The following is a 21,646-nucleotide window of genomic DNA, read 5'->3' as shown; positions in this document are numbered from 1 at the left end:
TTTTTCTCTTTTAGTATTTTGAATATACCATCCCATTCTCTTCTGGCCTATACAGTTTCTGTTGAGAAGTCTGCTGTTAGTCTGATGGGGACTCCCTTACAGGTGACTTGATGCTTCTCTCTTGCTGTGTTTAGGATTCTCTGTTTGTCTTTGAGTTTTACCAGTTTTAGTATAATGTGTCTCAGAGAGGACCTTTTTGGATTGATCTGTTTAAGCCTCCTTAATATGAAGGCCCATGTTTCTCTCTATAACTGAGAAATTTTCTGCTATTATTTTGTTAAGTAGATTTTCAGTGCCTTTTTCTTTCTCCTCTCCTTCCAGAACATCTATGTTTCAGATGTTTGTGTGCTTGAGGTTGTCTGCTATCTCTCGTAGATTTTTTCTTTTCTTTCTTTCTTTTATTTATTTATTTGTTTTTTTGTCCACTTGAGTTATTTCAAAAAGACTATCTTCAAGATCAGAAATTTTTTCTTCTGCTTGCTCTAGTCTGCTTCTTAAGCTATTGGTTGTGTTTTTTATTCTGATGAATGACTCCTTCAGTTCCAGGAGTTCTGCTACATTCTTTTTTAAAGTATTAATCTCTTCATAAATTTTCTCCTTCAGATCCTGGATAGTTTTGCTCAGTTCGTTGTTTCATGTAACTGCATCTTTTTCTATATCGAGTTTCCTTAAGACTTTTACTCGGAATTTCCTTTTAGTCATTGCAAGTATTTCCTGTTCTATGGGGTCTGATACTTGAGAGTTATTGTATTGCTTTGGTGGGTTCATCTTTTCTTATTTATTTATTTATTTTTTTTGTATTTCTAGTATCTCTACATTGATGTCTGGTCATGTGGTAGAGCAGTTGCTTCTTCTGTTACTTTGGAGTGGGCTTTGAGGAGAGAGACTTTCTCCTGTAGATGTGTTTTATATTAACCATTGAGTAGAATGTTTTACCATTTGTTCTGGATAGACACAGTAGTGTAGTCTCTGTGTGGGTACCTAGGCTGTATTCAATGGAGTTATGTGAGTGCTTCTGTTGCCTAGGCACTAGGGCACTTAGTGATTCCTTGCTGAGACTAGTGACACTTTTTCCCTGGGCTCCTCTATTAACTCTCCTTTGTCGATGCAATTGAGAGGTCTGTGGGCCTCCTATTTAGCAGTGGTGGCTGCTGCTGTGGTGGTAAGCCATCCTTGTGGTGAAAGTGGCTGTGGGGGTGGCTGTTATGTACTTCCCATGTGGCAGTGGTGTCTGCAGCAGTGGCAGGGGCTGCCCACAGCTTCTCAGGTCCCTGCATGTGCTCCTTGCCTTCTGCCAGTTTGCTGGGGGGCTGCTTGCCAGCCACTAAGAACTATTTTTTTGGAGCAATTTTACGTTCATAGCATAACTAAGTGTTAAGTACAGAGATTTCCATATAAACCCTGTCCCCCCACACACATAACCTCCCCCCACAGCAATATTTTCGAAGAAGTAACTAGCCTTAATTAATTAAGCTTTTTGAATTGCAATAATTTATTTACCCTTTATTTATATTTTTATTCTTTCATGATCCACTTGGATAATTTTTTCTAGTCTCATGGATTATAAACATATCATACTTATTTTTAATTTTATTTGCATTTAAGGATAAAAACTTCTGAATAATACCTTGACAACTCTTAAGGACATTTAGTATTTAATCCTCTCATTTTCTGATATTTAGGTTATAATTCCAGATGTGATTTGTTTTTTAATTCAAGATGTCATTGGAATGCCTTTAAATTCATGTTTGGATAGATTTTGTAACTGTTTTGTTTTGTTTTTAATTTCAAATGCATTGCATATCTATCAGTGAATGTAGCTTATTATTAAATTTCATCTCTGGGGAATTTGGCACAGTGTTTGCAAGATGTGAGTTAATTCTGGCCTCAGGTGCAGAAGAGAAAGATGAGGAACTTCATTGACTCTATTTTCTCAAGCACGGGCACCTTTAGTACATAGAGTTATACATAGACTCAAACCATGAGCAAAACCAACCAGATAGTCAGGGATGCCACAAACATATTTTGAGTCAATGAATTTCTCCTGTAAATAGTGAACAGAGTGTTGAAAATGTTTATATAGTTTATATTTAATATGGAGGACATATCAGATAACACTAGCCAAAGTCCAGTTTTAAGCTAAACTACAGTTTAGAATTTAAAATAATAACCCCTCATACTCTGCTCTCCAATCCTAGCTCTGTATAACTTGGCTGCAGAGCAAGTTTCATCAGAGGGAAAGCACTGTCTTTCCTTAGCAGTGAAAGCCCTGGTGGGCACAGTAGGGGAACAGTAAGATCAGTTATGAACAAGCCAGGGAAGGTTGTTGTAAACAGGGGTGACCTTTATATTTGAAATACATTAAAATCACCAGTAAAATTAAAATGATGATAGTCTTAACATTATATTTAATGGGCGAATGGACGTTTTAAAAAGATATATGCTAAGCGTCTAGCCTTTCCACTCAACCGCTTCAAAACCCAAGGACATTTGTTGGCAGCTCATCTTCCTCTTTCATTTTCACCATGTCATTCCCCTGCTTTAACAGGAGAGTGCTCCTTTGTTTGTTTGTTTTTTTCATTCTTTTTATTTTTAACCTTTATGATTCTGAGTCTCAACTCCTCTACCTGTCTTTCAAAACCTCCCATAAATTGAGCTGACTCTTAATTTATTTCTTATTTATTTCCTAATACCACAGCTCAACTCCTAGCACACCAGTGTCTGCATGATCTGTGCTGAAATGCCTCACATATTTTCATTCCTGAAATTTCTACTTTATTTCCAGTCTGAATGCCTTTGCCTGTCTCCTCTGCCTTTGAATGTCCTCCATCATTCCTTGAGATCCAGCTCAAGTTCAACCACCTCACCAGTGAGAACCTTCTGGGCAGCACCTCTTCCTTCCCTCTCCATCACTCTCCAATGACACTTATAGAAATTAGCTCTTCACAGTGGATCGATCGTCTTTTAGTAATGTTTCATAAATGTTATTCTGTTCTCCTCATTGTAAGTAGCTCAAGAACAGGGATTACTACTTTAACTTCTGCTTCCCCTAAGAAAGCCCCACAATAATTTACATTACACACAGTAGGTACCGTTCAGTACAATATGCTGGTTAGAGGCCAGTTAAGTCAACTCAGCAGTTGACGCTTCTCCACTTTACAGATCAAGAAATTGACACTCAGTAGGAGTAAATATCCCAAACCATCAGCTTCAAGCCCTACACAAGTAAAAACTCTTACCAGTTTTCAGAGGAGTCTTCTTTCCCATTAGGTGAGTTATTTCAAAATCTGACAAAGCATTTCTTTGTTGGAAAACTTAAGAAAACCACTGGAAAGTGTTAAGGATTTTACTGTATGGGTAATCTTTTCTGTAATGTTAGTTTTAGAGCCACCAAAAATCTGACTGACAATAACTGTGTGGCTCTAGACCTTTTTTTTGTCATTTCATTCTTCCACCAATTACAGGAATTGGGTATCTTTGTTTGAATAATTGGCCATCTCGTTAGTTTTAGAGCCACCAAAAATCTGACTGACAATAACTGTGTGGCTCTAGACCTTTTTTTGTCATTTCATTCTTCCACCAATTACAGGAATTGGGTATCTTTGTTTTAATAATTGGTCATCTAGTCACATGCTTTTTACACAGTTAGAAGGGTATCATCTCCTTTGAAATAAAGTAGGTATAAAAAGAGAACACGAGGCTCAGAATTTTAGATTCCCATATGTAATTTGTAGCACATGATTAAGGACCTTTCATGAAGCAGGCGTTGTTATTGCTAAATAAATATGAAAGTAAAAGAAATAACATCAAGCTTTGGAGGAAAAAAACATTTTATGTGTGAATAGGCATATAACAGATTCTCGATGAAATGGCAGAGTTTTACTGCCACACATATCCACATATAGTAATTTCTGCATTAAAATTTATAGGATTTGCATGTAAATGTTTTTTGGTAGGATTTGTATGTAAATTTTTTACTGGTTCTCATCTAGACCTGAGCAGTAATTTGCTGTGCAGAGCTCTACAAAGATACCCGACTTCCAATAATATTGCAGGGGTATTCAGTGCTTTGGTAGGATCTCAATGAAGAAAGTAGCAAATTAGTTAAGAGAGGAAGATGAATTAGAAAAGATATGAAAATTTTTGTTAGTTATTATCACTCTATTTTGCTTTGAGGGAATTAATACACTAATATCATTAAGGCAAAATACATCAAGATTAACAAATGATGTTATGATTATTAAATTATGTGACATCAAGCATTATAATTTCTACATCTTAGCAGAGGTATAAGTAGCAAATGTTTAAGAGCTAAAATGTCACAATTATATTGATGTTGACATAGATCCCTTTTGAGAAACCTGTGATCTGTACATGTCTGAACTGAATGCAGAAACAAAGGAAATTAGATGCACGCCCTTCATGAAATCAAGAATTGCTTTTTTGTGAAAAGAACTCTTGTATACTGCAGAATATAAATCAGGTTGAAATGTGGAGTAGACTGTATTTATGGTAAAATGTATTGTATTCATTTTCCCTTGCTTGAAGGCTATACTTGAGACTATTCCCGATATACCAGTTCATGCCAATGGATCACCGGATTGTGGACAGTCAGTTGAGAATGCAGTGAGTGGTGAGTGGCATAGACTCCTATTGAACTTAAGCTGTGTCTTCTTGCTCTTGTTCTGACACTCAATAGTTAGCAGTGAATTTCTAGAAGCAAAATGTGTGTTTTTCTCCCCATTATGATTCTTTGGCTTCCAGCACTCACTCTTCCAAACCACCTCCAAACACCCCATTCTGTCACTCAAGATGAAATTAATTGAGCCAAATTGGAAGCAGAATCTTTTCTGCCTTCACTACTACCACATCATTTAGAAACTTCTCACTTGGGTAGTGACTTTGATTTGAAGGCTCTTTCACGAGTAATCTGGGTCTGCTCAACAGTTGCAAGGAGGTCAAGAATCCCTAATTACTGTTCAAGTGTGGGCAGCCCTGGAGCAGCCTGTGATGTACATGGTTGCATGGTTTGATTTTACCTGGGTATCTTCCACTTGAGAGTTGGGTTCCTTTAATGGGATCAGTATGGAATCTCAAATCCTCCTTGAAGGAAATAGGCCCCTTCAGGCCATACTTTTGTGATTCCTCCAAGTTTTTCCAAAATATGTGCACTTATCTTGTAAACAACTGAGCCCATACTTTCAGCATTAGCTTCAAAAATCAAAGAAGTTGATATTTTGAAAATGTTCTAAAATTGATTGTGCTGATGGTTGCACAGCTCTGTGCATATACTAAAAACCAATGACTTATACACTTTTAAGTGTGTGAATTGTACAGTGTGTGAATTCTCTCTCAGTAAAGCTGATACTAAAAAAAAAAATCAAAGAGAGAGGATTTGCCAGAGATTATTCCAAATCATTCTATTTGCTGCCATACTGTAATTTAGTTCAAATCATGCTACTAAAAGATAGGAGTCTACATGGAGTGGTCCCATGGTTTGGAGTATTGGCCTGTGTCATCACTGATCTCCAAAGAATCTGTCCATAGACCTTAAGAAGTTAGAGCACGGTGTCAGAGTTTATCTTCCTCTGTTTTGAATGAAAGCTTCTGTATGATGAGTGAAAATCATAACTCACTCTGCCATTTTCTGAGTTTTGCTGCATCTATTTATTGTATTTTCAATAAGTATTACTATTCAGAATTTTTAAATCTGTTGACTTAAAAATTTCTCCACCTAACTTTTAATATATAATTAATTATGTCTTCTATTAATTCTGCCTTTTGTTTCTTTGTTCTCTTTGGTTGTCCTCTAGTCAGTGTCTACAGAAGAGGGTGAAGAGAATGAATCAAATGATTCTGTACTTTGCGTGGAAACAATTTTGCCAAGCAATGAAACAAGATAACCAACCATAATATTAGAAATTGGAGTTTAGTTAGCATTGCTCATATTGATTTATGGATTCACTTGTTTTTGGTTGAGGAATCTTTTGTTTTAATTTCAGGCTACCTTGAAAAAAGCATTTAGATGGGGCATTGCTTGTAACCCAGTCAGATTTTTCTTTATGTATCTTATACAAGGTTAGGTAACCAATATCAAATTACAGAAAGTCAGATTAATTCCCCTAAACAAACCTACCAATGAAATTCAAATTGTATTTGAGCAAATCTTACGAGGCAGATATTTCACCCCAATAATAATAACATTGGGTCCAGGTGGGCTTTTGATATCATAAGAATATGTAGAAATACCTTATTTTTGGACTCTTCTCTAATAATCTTCTCTAATAACCTTCATGAGACATAAAAATCTAGAATTTAGAAAATCAGATTAAATAGAAAGTTTGTTTGGAAAATGATGATAAACATTTGTTCATCTGGGAGTCTACTGACACCAAATTATTGTTTAGCTGAACTCCTCTGGGTGAGTCTGATGCTTATTCTTGGATGTAAACATTCTAACATGCTTGTGGATTAACTTGTAAACATTTTGTGCTTATTTTACAGTAAATAGTATTGCTTAATTAAATGGCCTGTTAAATATTCTGTATCCTTTGTTATTTTAGATGATGATTATCTGGAAAAGAACATTTCACCAGAGGCTGAAGAGCTTTCGTTTGAGGTATCTTATTCAGAAATGGTTACAGAGGCTCCAAAAAGAAATAAACTTAAGAAGTCAGAGATAAAGAAAGAAGAATATGCTTTAACTGTAAGTGAAACTTTTTGGGGTTATTCCAGGAACTGTGACTTCTCCATGGGACAAAACTAGGATTTTTTAAATTAAAATATCTCTGCGTGTGTGCGTGTATACCAAGGGTTGGGGATGCTGGGCACCAGTGCTGTGTACCACCGTTTGGAGTGTTATTTGGGGCACCATTTGTTGTGCAGTGCACAGCCTGCCTTGCTGTACTGGCAGCCCTGGGTCAGGAAAAGTTATTCAGTGCTTGAATACTGTTCTACAGATGAAATGGGATTTTCACCTGGCTTGTGAGCGTTCTTGCAATTTATATCCTTACTTCACTTAGAAGTCAGTGCAGACCCTACCTATATGTACTTGTGCCTCTATAAGCCACATATCAGAAAGAGGTACTATAGAAAGTCACAGTCATAACAATAAGAAGTGTCATAGGATAGGCACTTAAAAACGCATCAAAACCAATTCAAGAATGTACACTATTACAGGGAGTGCAAATGGATCTATATGCTTTGTTATCCTGAAATCCTCATTATATATGTCCAGGATATTATATCCTGAAAGCCTAATATAGAACTATGTTGCATCGATCTGTTTGCTATTCAGTAAATGCACGTGTGAAGAGTTCATGATGTGGAATCCCAAATCTTCTGTGTGGATCAGGGCTGTAGGCATGATGAGCAGGGCTCAGGCAGTTGCAGAGCTAAAGGAATGGGTCATCTCAAAACAGACAAACTCTTTGCACCAGGTGACCTGGACCATTCCCAGACAACCACCCCATGATGGAGGAGAGGAAGGGTACAGGGAAGAGCTCTAAGACTCACCCAGTGCCTTGTATGGGTCTGACACTCCACCAGGTGTTCTAGTTTTAAGGTGGAACCCTAGTGATTACTCTCGTTTTATAGCTGATGAAACTGAGGCCCAGAGAGGCTAAATAACATGCCTAAAGCCCCAAAGCTAGTAGGAAAGAGGCAAAAACGATTTAAACCTAAGAGCATCTAACTCCAAAACCCTTCCTGGTCCCTAAGCAGGCCCCAGGTTGGAAGGTAAAGTGGTGTTCTAGGACAAAGAGGGAAGCCAGTAGAACTGTGGTTTCTGGAGGAGCTCCACCTTATTTTTAGAGAGAGTCATCCAAGAAGGACACTGGCCTCAGGTCTCCTGAACAAACCTCCTGAGGCTTGGCTCCCCTGGGTGCAGGTCAGCCTCCCATGAAGAACTTCTCATAGGGTTTAGCACACAGCAATTGCTCTATGAATAGTGGCAGATTGGTTTATATTGTTGTTATATGTTACTGTTACATGTGGCCTTGGTCTCAGAGAGAAGGTGAAATAACTAAACATTTCATAGCACAAGGTATGCCCCAAATCACATCCTACATTTGTTGTTTAACTCTTAAATTCTCATGGTTCCAAGGAACAATTGTTGAATAAATGGATCGATGCAGTAACCCTCAAATGGTAGAGGGTTTAAAACCTCCACAGGGAAGCTCCAGTGTAGAGAGCCCCAGTAGACGATGTGTATTTTACACAACTGTAATTTACACGACTGTAGGATTTTTCTACTTTAGCATTTTTTTCAACACCAGGTTTTCTGAGAGGAAAGTGTACCTGTGGATATTATACTCGTACAGAAACAATCTCGCTTTCACCATAGACCTGGCCGCTTAGATTCTTCACTGTATTTCTGGATTGTTGAAAGATTTGTTGTTGTCATTGCTTTAGTGTATTCTGTTTCTTACTGTGGAAATGGAGAATATAACAGTATCATTGTCTTCAAAATGATAGTAGAATTATTGGCACTTTCTGTACACTTTGCTTATTAATGAACTTGGAATTACCTAAATTTGATTTTTAAGGTAGAATAACTAGTTTCAGCAAGCATGGGTAATGAGTTTAAATTGGGGAATTACTGAGAGTCTTTTAAATTACGCAGTGCAGGGCCGGCCCAGTGGCGCACTGCTACAGTGCACCGCTTGGGAGCGCGGCGGCGCTCCCGCCGAGGGTTCGGATCCCACGTACAAACCGGCCGCTCACTGGCTGAGCAAGGTGCGGGCGTAACACCGAGGGCTGCGATCCCGTTGCCGGTCCCGGTCCGGTAAGGGCGCGACACTGAGGGTTGCGATCCGTTGCCGGTCACGAAAAAAAGACAAAAAGGAAAAAAAAAAATAAATTACGCAGTGCAGAATAGATGAAGCCTGATTTAAGGATTGACTGTCCAAGAAAAAAAAGATATGTCTAAAGCTCTCTTGGGATGTTGCCTTGTTTGTGGGTGTCATGTGTAATCCAGGTTAAGGACCCACGGTATGTACATTCCGTGGGGAGCCTGGCACATATGTTGCTTGACAGTATAGGATGTTCCTTATAAGAAGGTAGTTTCCGCAGTTGTGGTGGAAATGTTATTGTATGCTTCAGACTCCTGTTTTGCATCTAATTAGCATAGTAGTGATATGCAAATGTTCTAAAAAATATATTCATAATATTTCTGTGACATAGCATGCTCCTTAGAGATTTTCTTGCAAATAGCATGTTTTGGTGTATAGATTTAGAGTATCCAGGTGGCATTTGAATGAAGTAGAATAATTTTCCTTTGCCATAAAAAATAAATATCTTCACTACATATTTTAGAAATTTATTGTTCAGAAAACTAGATTTGGCTTAACTGAAGCAGGAGACCTCTCTGCTGAAGACATGAAGAAAATCCGCCATCTGTCTCTGATTGAATTGACAGCCTTTTTTGATGCCTTTGGAATACAACTGAAAAGAAACAAAACGGAGAAAGTAAAAGGACGAGGTAATTAAGAAGACTGATTGCTTGTGGTTTTAACACTTTCACACACTGGAGCAGGAGAGTGCTTTTCTGATCCTTTTTTCTTTCTTCCTTGACTGTTTTACAATGAAGACAATGGAATTTTTGGAGTTCCCCTTACAGTCCTCCTGGACAATGACCGAAAGAAAGACCCTGGAGTGAAAGTTCCCCTTGTATTACAAAAGGTGAGCAGAGTGCAGATGAATGAGGAGTTCATACGGCCTCGTGCTAGTGATTTGCTGCTTGGTCAGCCCACTAATGAATTTTCTCTTAGACTTAAAGACAGTAAAGCCCCATTAGGACCCAGGCTCTGGGTGATTTTCAGCTTTAGTCCCTGCGTCCTCACAGTGGCCCAGGAGCCTGGAACCTGCTGCTCTGCTGCAAACTGCTGAGCCTGTTCATTGTTTGACCATAAAGTACCGGGTGAAGGGGCTGCGCCTCTGTCTCATCTCTGTCACGTGGCTGCCTTTGGTTGTACTTTTTTCCAATTTTTTTTTTCAAATGTTATTTTTGTGTATGTATGTGTTTGTGTGTGTATTTAGTTATTCTGTCTGGATAAGGATGACCATTAACATGTATTACCAGTACATTTACAGATCATACAAGTATTTGCTCAGATATATCATAGGCTAGGGTTTTTTTTGTTTTGTTTTTTTTTGGGTTTTTTTTGTCTTTTGTCTTTTTCTGTGTCCGGCAACGGATCGCAACCCTGAGTGTTGCCCCCGTACCGGGCCGGGGACCGGCAACGGGATTTCAACCCTCGAACCCTCGGGCGGGAGTGCTGCCGCGCTTCCCAAGCGGCGCACTTATCCAGTGCGCCACCGGGCCGGCCCTGGCTACGGTTTTTTTTTTTAATGTATATGTGTAATCATTTTATGAATTTTTCAAACAAAGGTTTTTATAAAGTCTGAAAATCAGCTTGTTCTGGTGGATTTTCAGGTTTGACTGGGCATTTAGATACAAAAAATTTGGTGGAAGGGAGTTTTGGAAATGATATTATCTGCACAATCAAATGTGAATGTCTCAGTGACTATTGTTGCTGAATAGCTGATTTGCGTTTAAATCATGTTTTTTATTGCCAATAATTTACACTGGCTTACTTAAGTATGCATTTATTCAACAGCGACATCCATTGGCACAATTAAAATTCCAAGCCTTTCACAAAGATCATGTTGAATTTTAAAGTGGGTTTTTAGGTGATATATAAAAATATTGACTGAGGAAACGTCTACTTACTTTATTCCTACTAAATTCTGCATCTCTGTTCGATCTTCCTGTATTGTGCTGCCAGTTCCTCAAATTGAGCTACTCCTCAAATCAGGTGACTGATTGGCTGGTAATGGGAGCAGGGAGGGTGGCAACCAAGTGGCCAGAGGGTACTGGGGACACCTCTGTGCACACAGGTCGTTTGTGTCCCTCCCCTGTCCCCTGGCAGGGCTGTGCCAATGCTGTCCACATAATATCATGTCTAATCAGCATGCAGTAGCCCAAGGAGGTTGGTGTTGTGTCCATTTTACTGATGAGGCAACTGAGGCATAAGAGAGGGTAAGATAACTTACCCGAAAACACACAGCAGCAGGAGGTGGAGCCGGAGAAGGAACACAGCACGTATCCACACCCAAAGTCCAGGGTGACGCTAGGATTTTCTTTCCTTCTGTGAATTAAAGCCAGACTTATATCCTTTGTCCTCCATGCAGAGTTTGAAGGAAATCCGTAAAAATCGAAGACAGAAGATTCAACACATAGGCTGTTATCATGCAGTTACAAAAACCTAGCACAGAACTTAGCAAATGGAAGTAAATGGAAGGTGCTCCATAAATGATAGTTAAAGTAAATCTGGATTTATGTTATATTAGCAACACAATAATGTTAGCTATTATTGCTACGGATGTTTAGAGTTCCTGTTTTACAACCGATTGAGGTAGGACTCTTTCACTCGTGTGGGAGAGTCTTTTCTTATGGATGTATTTCTTCTTCCTAGATATCCATTTCTTCCATACCTAAAAGAATACTTTAGTTCCAGGCACCATCAGTTCTTGAATGGAAAATAGCAGAGTTGCTGGATCTTCCTCTTACTGTGAGAACTTGGGCAAGTGATTTATTCTTTCCATGCCTCAGTCTCCTCTGCAGTACAGTGGGGTTAATAGTAGTATTAACCCCACTTGTAAGATCATTGTGAGGATGAAGTGACTTAATACATGTAAAGCACTGAGAATATAGGTTTCTGACGTACAACAAATTTCACAATAAATGGTAGTGTTTATTATGCTGATGATTATTTTTAACATCCACTACCACCATCCACTTCACCACCAGGAGAACTCAGGAGAGTTATTAACCTTTACAATCTCTAACTGCTTGGTCAAACTTCTAGAATTCCTATAGTTTCTGAGCCAGGGTGGTTACAACTAATGATAGCAGATTTAGAATCTTTTCTTACTGATCAATCTGCAGAAAGAGATATAGAGTCAGATTTTAAAATGGGTAAGTGGTAGCATATCACCGTGGTTAGGAGCACAAGCCTGAGAGTCTGTGCCTTACTTATGAATGAGGCTGATCTTGGGAAATTTATACAACAGCTCCAAATCTCCATTTTCTCGTTGGCAAGTTTAGAGGATAATGTTGACCTCATAGGATGGTGGAGAATGTTTAACAAGTGTTCGAGCACAAGGAACATATACACGCTGGTAATCTATTCATTGCCGTCATCATCATCATTATGTCGGATGTTTGTAATCATACAGAAGTACTCATTTTTGTAATATATCATTGCTTTCTAGTTTTTTGCGAAAGTTGAGGAGTCAGGTCTGGAATCTGAAGGAATTTTTCGCCTTTCGGGATGTACTGCCAAAGTCAAGGTATCGAGCATTTTCTCTCTTCCTAGTTAAAGGTCTAAGCTAGCTAGACCCAGTTCACAGGAGCAGCAGCACCTAGCTCTTGGTCGATGTTGTTTATTTGATGCTATCACTTGGCCCTGCCTAATATTCCTCAGTACCTGTGACTAAATGTTTATTGCATGATCCAGAGTTGTATTCCTTATAAATGAAAACAACAAAAAGCCAACAGCAATGAAAGGACACGTCACTTTCCCGTCAAGCACTGCTGCTTGCCTTTAGTTTGGAAAAGTTGCAGTGTCCCTTCGCGGTTTTGGTGTTAAAGACTGTATTTGTTGTGTTCCTCTCAGTCATGGGATCGACTAAGCCAATATTACATAAGCCCTATTCCCATTATCAGTTGCTCTAAACATTCTTTGGCTCTCCTTATAGTGAAAGTTCTTATAAGTACTTGTAGCGATGGCCCTAACCACTGGGATACTCACTCAGCAGTTCTAAAACCCAGTTCCATTTACGGTAATGTCAGTGTTCACATATAAAACCACAGTGCACTGTGAATTCTCTTACTTTGCTTTCTTACTTTTATAAGGTGGCAAACTTTACAGACAATAAAGGAAAGAAATATTAGAAAAGAAAAGCTTTTCTTGTAAATCCCTAGTAAAGTAGCCCACTGCGTCTCCTGCTGGGCATCCACAAAGAAGGGTTCATCCTGCCGTTGGATCACTCTCTGGCTGTGGACATTCAAACCTGAGCAGTTTTAAAAGATGCATCCCTGAGAAAAACAACTCAGGGCGGGGGGAAAATGAACTTGGTTGCGTTTAGAACTATGAAAAGGAAATGCATGGATGGGGAAAAGCATCTCTTCATTAATTCATCGTGGTACGTGTTTTGGGAAATTCTATTTGTATCAGAAGTCTCAGGTTTTTATATAGAAGTGTGACAAGATGTTTTTCTGAGTGGAAACAGAATAAATAAGCTGTGTCTGTTGGAGCCTCCAGAAGCAGATGCTGAGATGGATTAGGAGTGGAAGAGGGTTATTGGGGGGCAGCGCTTCTGAAAGATAAAAGGGGTGGAAGCAAGACTGGGCAAAGGGAGCCGCAGGCCGCTATGCAGGTCAGACCATTCCTGCCTGTGGAGGAGCCGGGCACGGGGCAGAGGGGCCGGGCCCTGGACCCCCCCACACCCCCTGCACTCGGTCATGGCAGAGGCTGATGCAGAAGGGGCAGCCGCTGGGGAGAGTCAGCTGCCTGGACTTCTTGCAGATGCATGGTGTGTCTCCTCCAAAGGGAGGTCTGAGCACTGTGCCAGGCATTACCAGTGGCATCAAAGATCAGGGCATGTTGGGGCTTTGTGACTTCCCTGAGTGGAGGTAGCTAAATACTGGCACAAATTCATTCAGAAGACAGGAACATTCCTAATGGCTCCTGAGGGTTTATACTTTCTAAATTGAATCAGCTTTTTGTCTCAGTTTGTCCTACATTTGGTTCTTATATGTACTTCTGAACAAATGCATCCTAAATCTGAGGATGGAAACTAACTATCACTAGTTTGGGTTAAATTTTTGGTTATATCAGTAGAGTCAGAGAACAAAAATGAAGTTGAAGAAATGAATTTCCTGAACAGAATCAGACACCCATCTCTCTAAACCTCCCTCCATTCTTGGGAAGCTGTACTTGCACATATGCTTACTGGGTATTCTCTGTGTGTGTGTGTCTGTCTGTCTGCATGCATGCATCTGTGTACGTGTGTGGTTGTGTGAAAAGCATATGGATATGATTTAAATTCTTCTAAATAATCAAAAGGAGAAAACATTAGAGGGCACTTTTTGTGTGCACAAAGTCACTTTAACTATCACGGCTGCAGTTACTTTTCTTTAGCTAATCTTTGACAGGAAACTGCTTATCAAAGGCTGGTGATTCCTTCACAGTGCTCTTACAGACACAGGCATTCCTGGGGCACAGCTGGGTCAGTCCCTTTTCTCCCCTAATTGGTTTTATATAGTTACAGCCTATTTATTCCATCATTTGTTAGTACGAAAAATATAATCCAGATGTTTTCATAGTTTATGCTCCAGGAAAGCCAATGTGAGAGAAATCCGGGCCAGTGAACAGAAACGGAAATGCTGCACTTAAGGAGGCATTATATGAAAGCGGCCTTTATTCCTATCCTTTATTCAAGCTTTAAGCTACCTTCTTTTATTTTATATTTGTAATTTCATTTGCTGGACTGCTTTTCCTAGAAACGTGCTTGGGGAAAGACATTTTTTTAAAAACTCCATTATAATTACCCTCAGATTGTGCCAAGTACATGATACCAACACCATGGCTCCACTAATGCATCATTACTATGAACACTGCAGCCTGGCTTTGTGCTGCAGACGCCTGGAAGGACTGACAGGGGAGCAGCCCTGAGAGGAAGCTGCCTGCTTTAGCCAAACAGGGAACACACAATTGCAAAGCCAATTCCCATAGCTGAGGCCTCAGATCGTTTGGAACCAATTTAATGCTTTGGTGTTTCCAAAAATTTTCTTCTAAAAAATGACAGAAACTTGAGCCAGACACTGGGGAATATATTTTATGGAAGGAATGACATGCAAGGTTTTCTTTTCTGACTAGTTTCAACTGTTCTGAGGCAGCTCTAAGCGTTTTATAATTATGTTACCTGGTTTGTTGGTTTCCCTTCCTGAACGCGTTGTGGTCATTTGCATTTTTATAAAACTACCTGAGAGATTGAAGCAGGTGGCATTTTTGCTCAAAGATTTAAGGATATGGCTTCTGGCCCCTGCCTAGCGTTCTCATGAATGGCAGACAGAAAACATGACTTCTTTAACCTCTGGTGTTCCCTGTCTTTGGCAAGGTCTGGTCATACGTGGTTTGTGTGCTTTCATGTTTTGTACCACTGCTGAAATGTCAGCGCCGCTCACACCCTCCACAACTGCTCTGGTCCAAACCCAAAGAGGATGTTTTTTATCTTGGTGTTGTTTTATACCAGCCATCCAGACAAGATGACATGGTATTACTACCCAAATAGTCACACCACATAGCATGGGCCTCCCATGGTGGTGACACTGAGGGTTAGATTAGAACTGGGAGGAGGTGGTAGGCACTGTCTGTGTGGCAGGCCCTGCCCTGTGAGCTTTATGTAATATTTAATCTCAGGGAGGTCATTTCAGTATCCCTGTTGTGTAGTAAGAAGCTGGCAGCACAGACCATATAACTCGTCAGTTGTGGAGTTGGGATAAAGACTAAAGGAACTAGTTATGATGCCTGCCCTTGGCCCTGGTGCCATGCTGCACCTTAGGTGACTGGGAACCATTCACAGGTTGGAAGGATGGTCACATTTGTGTTTCAGATAAATTCCCTTGGCAGAGGTATGTGGGAAATGAATTTGAATTCTTCTGCTTGAGCTGGTGCTTCCTGCCCACTTGAAAAAAAGTTTCCCCTCTGCTTGGTGGCAGTGGTACCAGGCAATTGATGGAAAACGTTTGCTCCTCCTCCTTTATTTCCTATTAACACCTCCACTTCCACTTGCCCGTTACAGTCAGAGAATCATCTTGGATGATTATTTCTCCCTCTGGGTTTCATGTTTAATCTATTACAGATTCTTGAGAATTTTCCCTCCTAGACGTTTCTTCAGTGCCCCCTCCTATTTCTATCCTTCAACTGCATATCCAGATTAGTTGTTGGTTGATCCATCACCAAATATGGTGCCATGGCTGGATAATTGGGTTCCTTGCCTCTAACCTGCTCCAGACCTGCACCAAACTCCACATTCTCCCAAACCATTCTTCCTTTTGGCTCTCAGAAAAGATAAGGGCGACCTTGTCATTTCCTTCTTAGAGATGTTCCAGGTTGCCTCATTGCCCACAGAATGAGGTCCGGGCCCCTTCTGGCTCAGCCTCGTCCTTGCTGGTGATGTTCCAGCAACACTGAGCTAACCGGAGATCCCCAGATACACTGGGCCTCCTGCACTTACATCAGTGCTTGAGCAGTTTCTTCTGAGCAGGAGACCCTTCCATTTCCTCTTCCCAGCAAGCCCCTCAGCAGTGCTCAAGTCTTGGCCCATGGAGAGTTTGATCCCCCTTTTGTGGCTGCATAGCACCAATGCGTGACCTTTCTTTTAGCATCTGAACTTTGAATTCTATTATCAATTCATGAAATGGTCCCATCCACTAGACTGCAAGACGCCTAAGGGCAAAGAATGGGTCTCACGCATCCTCTTCTTTTCAGAGTCTGGTCTAGTGCTCTCTCCTTTTTATTCTAGGAAGAACTTGATGTGTATGCTTCAGGCTTTATAAAGTGTATTTATCAGCAAACGATTGCTTGATTAGCTTTTGTATTGCTGTAAGACTGAAAAGCTTCTCCAGGACGAGAAGAAAATCCCCTTTGATGTCATCAGTAGGAGCTAGAGGGTGGATCGGAATCACATGTATGTCTGTAAGAAACTTGTGCTGCCAGGGATCTCTGTTTTCTAGACTCTGGGAGCCATGAGAGCATTTACGTCTGGCTGGTTCATGAGCTGATCCTTGGTAGGAAAAGGTCAGATGTGCAAACTGACCCTGGCCGTGCATGTTCAAAGCCAGAAGAATAGAGCAGGGGCCTTAAATAAAGTGAGGGTTTTCAGAGTTACCTTTCTAAGTATCCTTTTTGGAGCAATTAGTGTCAGTTGGGGGACTGATTATAACTGCCTGGAATTATAGGTAAACCCTGTGAATAGAGCAGGGGCCTTAAATAAAGTGAGGGTTTTCAGAGTTACCTTTCTAAGTATCCTTTCTGGAGCAATTAGTGTCAGTTGGGGGACTGATTATAACTGCCTGGAATTATAGGTAAACCCTGCAGTTCAAGGAGCAGTAGAAAATGAGTTTGACTTTGAAAAAGAAACATGGAGAGTGTGTGGCATTGATAATCAGATGAACTAACAATGTAAAATTTGTAAGCCAAGGAGAACTTATAGAGGCTTAGTGATTTTTTAGAAGAATTTGCACAGGGTTCCAAACCTTACACAGAATTGGGCAAGCCTGCAAACGTATGGAAGACATGTGTATGTCTTGGCATAAAACTTTGCTGTAACTGCTCCAGGAAGATGTCATTGGTTTGCATGTTGCAGCGAGGTCAGAGTTACTTTATCGGGATATTTCTCATTCAATATGTGAACTAGCTGAGAGGCAAATATTCTTGATCTAATTTAGAAATAGAAGAGGGAATGGCAGAAAGGGAATGGTGGTTTTGTGAAAATCTAGCAGTGCATTTATCATGTGGGAATAGTGGTATTCTGCCAAAAACACAGGAACGAAACAATGGTCTGAGTAGAGAACTTTTACATTTGTGTAGAATTAGAAAATTATTTCAAGATTAACATTATTCTGAAATATTTTAGAAATCCATTTTTAAAAATTTGTTCACAAGTTGCTATTTCAATTCTCTTAATCATGTTGGAAAAAAGTTACGCTTAGTAGATACAGCCTTTTCAATCTATTTACAAAAATCAGTTATGTAATGACAGTTTTCAAAAGGGAAAAAAAGGGTCAGGTGACAAAACTCATTGAATACTGACTGTTTTCCTTGATTTGCAGCAATACCGTGAAGAATTGGATGCCAAGTTTAATGCTGATAAATTTAAATGGGACAAAATGTGCCATAGAGAAGCTGCAGTAATGTTGAAAGCATTTTTCAGAGAACTACCCACCTCTCTCTTCCCTGTGGAATATATACCTGCCTTCATCTCACTACTGGAAAGTAGGTGGAAGAAGTTAAATGTGAATGGACTAAGATACAAGGTCAATAAAGTCACAGTGCAGAAGAGAGATACATAATCAAATGTGACCATAAATGTATAGATTTGCTATTTCCTGACGATGCTTGGTGAAATATTAACTTTGTTGGTAAACAGTCACCTATTTACCTATGCATATATTCATGTCTGGTAGATATGATTTTGGGTTTTATAATCATTAAAAGGCAGAGGGATTTGTGGAAAGACCATGCTCTTGAGAGTTGAATTCGTGCACAACCATCGTTAGCCCTGCAATCACTTTCTGAGCTTCAGTTGCTGCACCTGTAAATTACAGATAATAATTACTTGTCATGGTTCCTGTGGGTATTGAATGAAGTCATCTAGAATAGTGCCTGCTTTATAATAGCACATCAAAAAATATGAGTTTCCTCCCTTCCTGAAATCTGAGGTCCTGAGTCTGATGATGCAGCATGTAATAAATGCTGTACCGAAGATATTTTACTGCTGAAAATTACAAAGTCACATAGACTAGGTCTTATGTGAGACACTTGGGTAAAAACACAGAAACTAGAAAGTGTATTGTATTTGGCAGTTAGGAAATAATTTGGCATGGTTTGAGCATAAGGGTTGAATATTAGAGGATGTGACAGAGAAAAATTAAGAAAAGTTGAATGGGGATAGATAATGGGGGCTTTTACCACTAACCTGGGGAACTCAGGGGTCAGAAGCCTAAATACACACAGGCATATTAAGTAAATGGTTAAGAAAGGGGCTGTGGCCAAATTGTGAGGACAGGAGGACACACTGCATCTAAAGACATTGACCACTGCTCAGCTCTAGGACGCTGTTGCAAGGCAGGACTGAGAGCCAAATCCAAGCTTTAATGGGAGAATCCTTCATTGGAAAGCGTCAGCCACAAATTCAAATTTTAAAAGGCTGTGTGAGCTTAACAAGTGATATCTGTATCAGCAGATTTCCAACCTTCTGCAGGTCGACCAGAACTATAAAATCATTTAAACCACAACGAAAGAAGAAAATAGACCCTAAATCCAAAGTTGTATGAAAAAAATTGTCCTAAAAATTAGTAGATTCCAAATCTTAAAAATTTTTAACTAAACCAGATTTATAAAATAATCCTTTATGTCTTCAAAGAGGAGAATGTGATAAGTGAAGCAGTCCTTTTCTAACCTTTAATTCTCATGCTGTCTCTGATCAGTATCTCTTTACTCTGTGAGATTTAGTGTTTTTCTTTTATGAGAGAAACTTGCCAAGAGGAGAGAAGAGCTAGTTCTCAATTTCATTTTTTTAATTCTCATGCTGTCTCTGATCAGTATCTCTTTACTCTGTGAGATTTAGTGTTTTTCTTTCATGAGAGAAACTTGCCAAGAGGAGAGAAGAGCTAGTTCTCAATTTCATTTTTTCTTATTTCAGATGTTGCATTTTTTTTCGGTTCTAGAATTTCCACGTGGCGCTTTTTAAATATTTTCTGTTTATCTGCTGAGATGTCCTATCCTTTTATTCATCGTCAGCATATTTTCCTGTGTGTCACTGAGCATAGTTATGGTAGCTGCTTCAGAATCTTTGTCTGCTAGTTCCAGCATCTTGGTCCTGTCAGGGTTGGTCTCTGTCTTCTGCTCTGAGAATGGGTCACACTTTTCGGTTACTTTGTATGTCAAGTAGTTTAAATTCTATTCTGAACATGTATATTGTATTTGGAGACCCTGTGTTCTGTAATATTTCTCAAAAGAGTCTTGTTGGGTTTCTTTTATTGTTGCTATTTTAAGCAGGCCATTTGCTTGGCTGGACTCAAATTACTAGTATCTTTTTTGGACAGCAGCTCCACTCTCAGTTCAGTTATTTAATCCTTCGCTGTGCTACCCCACACGTGCATGGTTCATGGGTCAGCCAGAGATTTGGGTGGAGTCAATACCAGAATTAGGGCCTTTCATCTCTGGATCTCTCCTTTCTGGGATTCCCCCAAAACTTCCCAGTGGCTGTGCTTGCCTTGAACCCTGTCCTCTGGTTGTTTAGGCCAGAAAGACTAGGGTTTTCTTTTTGAGTTCTATCCACCCTATGCAGCACTGTGGCCTGACCTCAGACTGAAAGCCAGAAGAACGGAACACTGTCCCTGTGCCACTTCCTAGTTCCAAACGTCTGATCCTGTCCGGAATCTGCCTGCTTTTATCTACTCTCTACTGCCTTGGGTGGCTGTGTTTTGTACTTTATCCAGAGGTGGTGGTTATCTTCGGGACAGTTGATCTGGTAGGAGTTTACTCAGCCATACAAAAAGCAAATTCCCTGAGGTTTTGCTCTCCTGGAAAATGGGCTGCAGAATCATTAGTTTCCCTTTGTTTTGTGGTTTGTATGCTAAACATTTCATCAAAACACACGCTGCCACAGAGGTTTGGTTTGTTTAGTTTTGTTTTTTATATTATGACTTATGCAAGGAGGATTCAAACTTCCAATGCCAGACTTGTTCAGAAAATCACATTTAAGAAAGGTGTGCAAAAAAACTGGTTTTCGTACTATCATTGCTCCCTCTCTGCCTGCAGCCAGTACACTTCACGGAAGGGAGAGAATCTGAAAAATGTCCTGAGAGGGTTCACAGAGGAGTCCACATTTCTTTGTATGAAAGTGAAACATACTATATTGTAGGTGGTTGATTTGATACCAGCCATCCCTGCAGGAAGCCCAAAGTTCCGGCCTGCTGCCAGCAGGAAGAATGGCCTTTTAGCCACCTAAAGTAAGCTCCAGTTGTAACAAGATTTTCTGAAGGGGAGGATTGTGACCATGTGCATGACAGTGATTAACCTGTTCCTCTTGATGCTCTACAGTGGAGCTCAGGAGGAAAATATGCTATGAAGCACATTCCAATTGATAACACTAGAATATGGACAACCGATTAGATAAAAGCATTGTAACATGTTAAATCTAGTGAAGCTGGTAACTCTACTGTGGTTATGAAAGAGAATGTCATTTTTAGGAAATGGAAGCTGAAGTATTTAGGGTTAGAGGGCATGATATATAGAACTCATTCTCCAGTGTTTTAGAGATAATATATATGTATATGTATGTGTAATGTATACATACATACATATATGCACATATATAGAGATTGATAAAGCAAATGGGTAAAATGTTAACATTCAGTGAATATGAATAATGTGTGGAAATAATCCTGCATGATTCTACTTATATGAGGAATCTAGAATAATCAAACAGAATCAGAGAGTAGAATGGTGGTGACCAAGGGCTGGGGGCGGGGAGGGGAAAGTAGGAAGTCGCCAGTCAACAGGCATAAAGTTTCAATTATGCAGGATGAATGAGAGGCTTTCTGTGCAGCACTGGGTGTATAGTTAACAGCACGGTGTTGTGCACTTAAAAATTGGCTAAGATAGTAGGTCTCATATAAAATGGTCTTACCATGATTTAAAAAATGGGTAAAAATATAAAAATAAAAATGGATCTTAGATGGGCCGGCCCGGTGGCGCACTGCTACAGTACGCCACTTGGGAGTGCGGCTGCGCTTCCACCAAGGGTTCGGATCCCACATACAGACCGGCCGCTCACTGGCTGAGCGAGG

At 39.9% G+C, this 21,646-nt stretch overlaps 1 protein-coding gene across 1 annotated transcript in view; it reads left to right on the top strand.

Annotated features, from left to right (window-relative positions):
* ARHGAP28 (Rho GTPase activating protein 28) overlaps window positions 1-21,646 on the top strand; it is a gene marked incomplete at its 3' end in the record, with an annotated part of 75,843 nt that overhangs the window by 43,658 nt on the left and 10,539 nt on the right. Inside the window, 6 exon segments of the mRNA XM_008578569.1 lie at window positions 4,549-4,633; window positions 6,564-6,706; window positions 9,316-9,481; window positions 9,590-9,681; window positions 12,277-12,354; window positions 17,903-18,148. Of these exon segments, the coding sequence (XP_008576791.1) occupies window positions 4,549-4,633; window positions 6,564-6,706; window positions 9,316-9,481; window positions 9,590-9,681; window positions 12,277-12,354; window positions 17,903-18,148 (810 nt within the window).

This window comes from Galeopterus variegatus, unplaced genomic scaffold (genome assembly GCF_000696425.1).
Source record: "Galeopterus variegatus unplaced genomic scaffold, G_variegatus-3.0.2 Scaffold1720, whole genome shotgun sequence".
Classification (NCBI taxonomy): domain Eukaryota; kingdom Metazoa; phylum Chordata; class Mammalia; order Dermoptera; family Cynocephalidae; genus Galeopterus; species Galeopterus variegatus.
The sequence above is the reverse complement of the archived record's forward strand: the minus strand, read 5'-3'. Positions and strand labels throughout refer to the sequence as shown.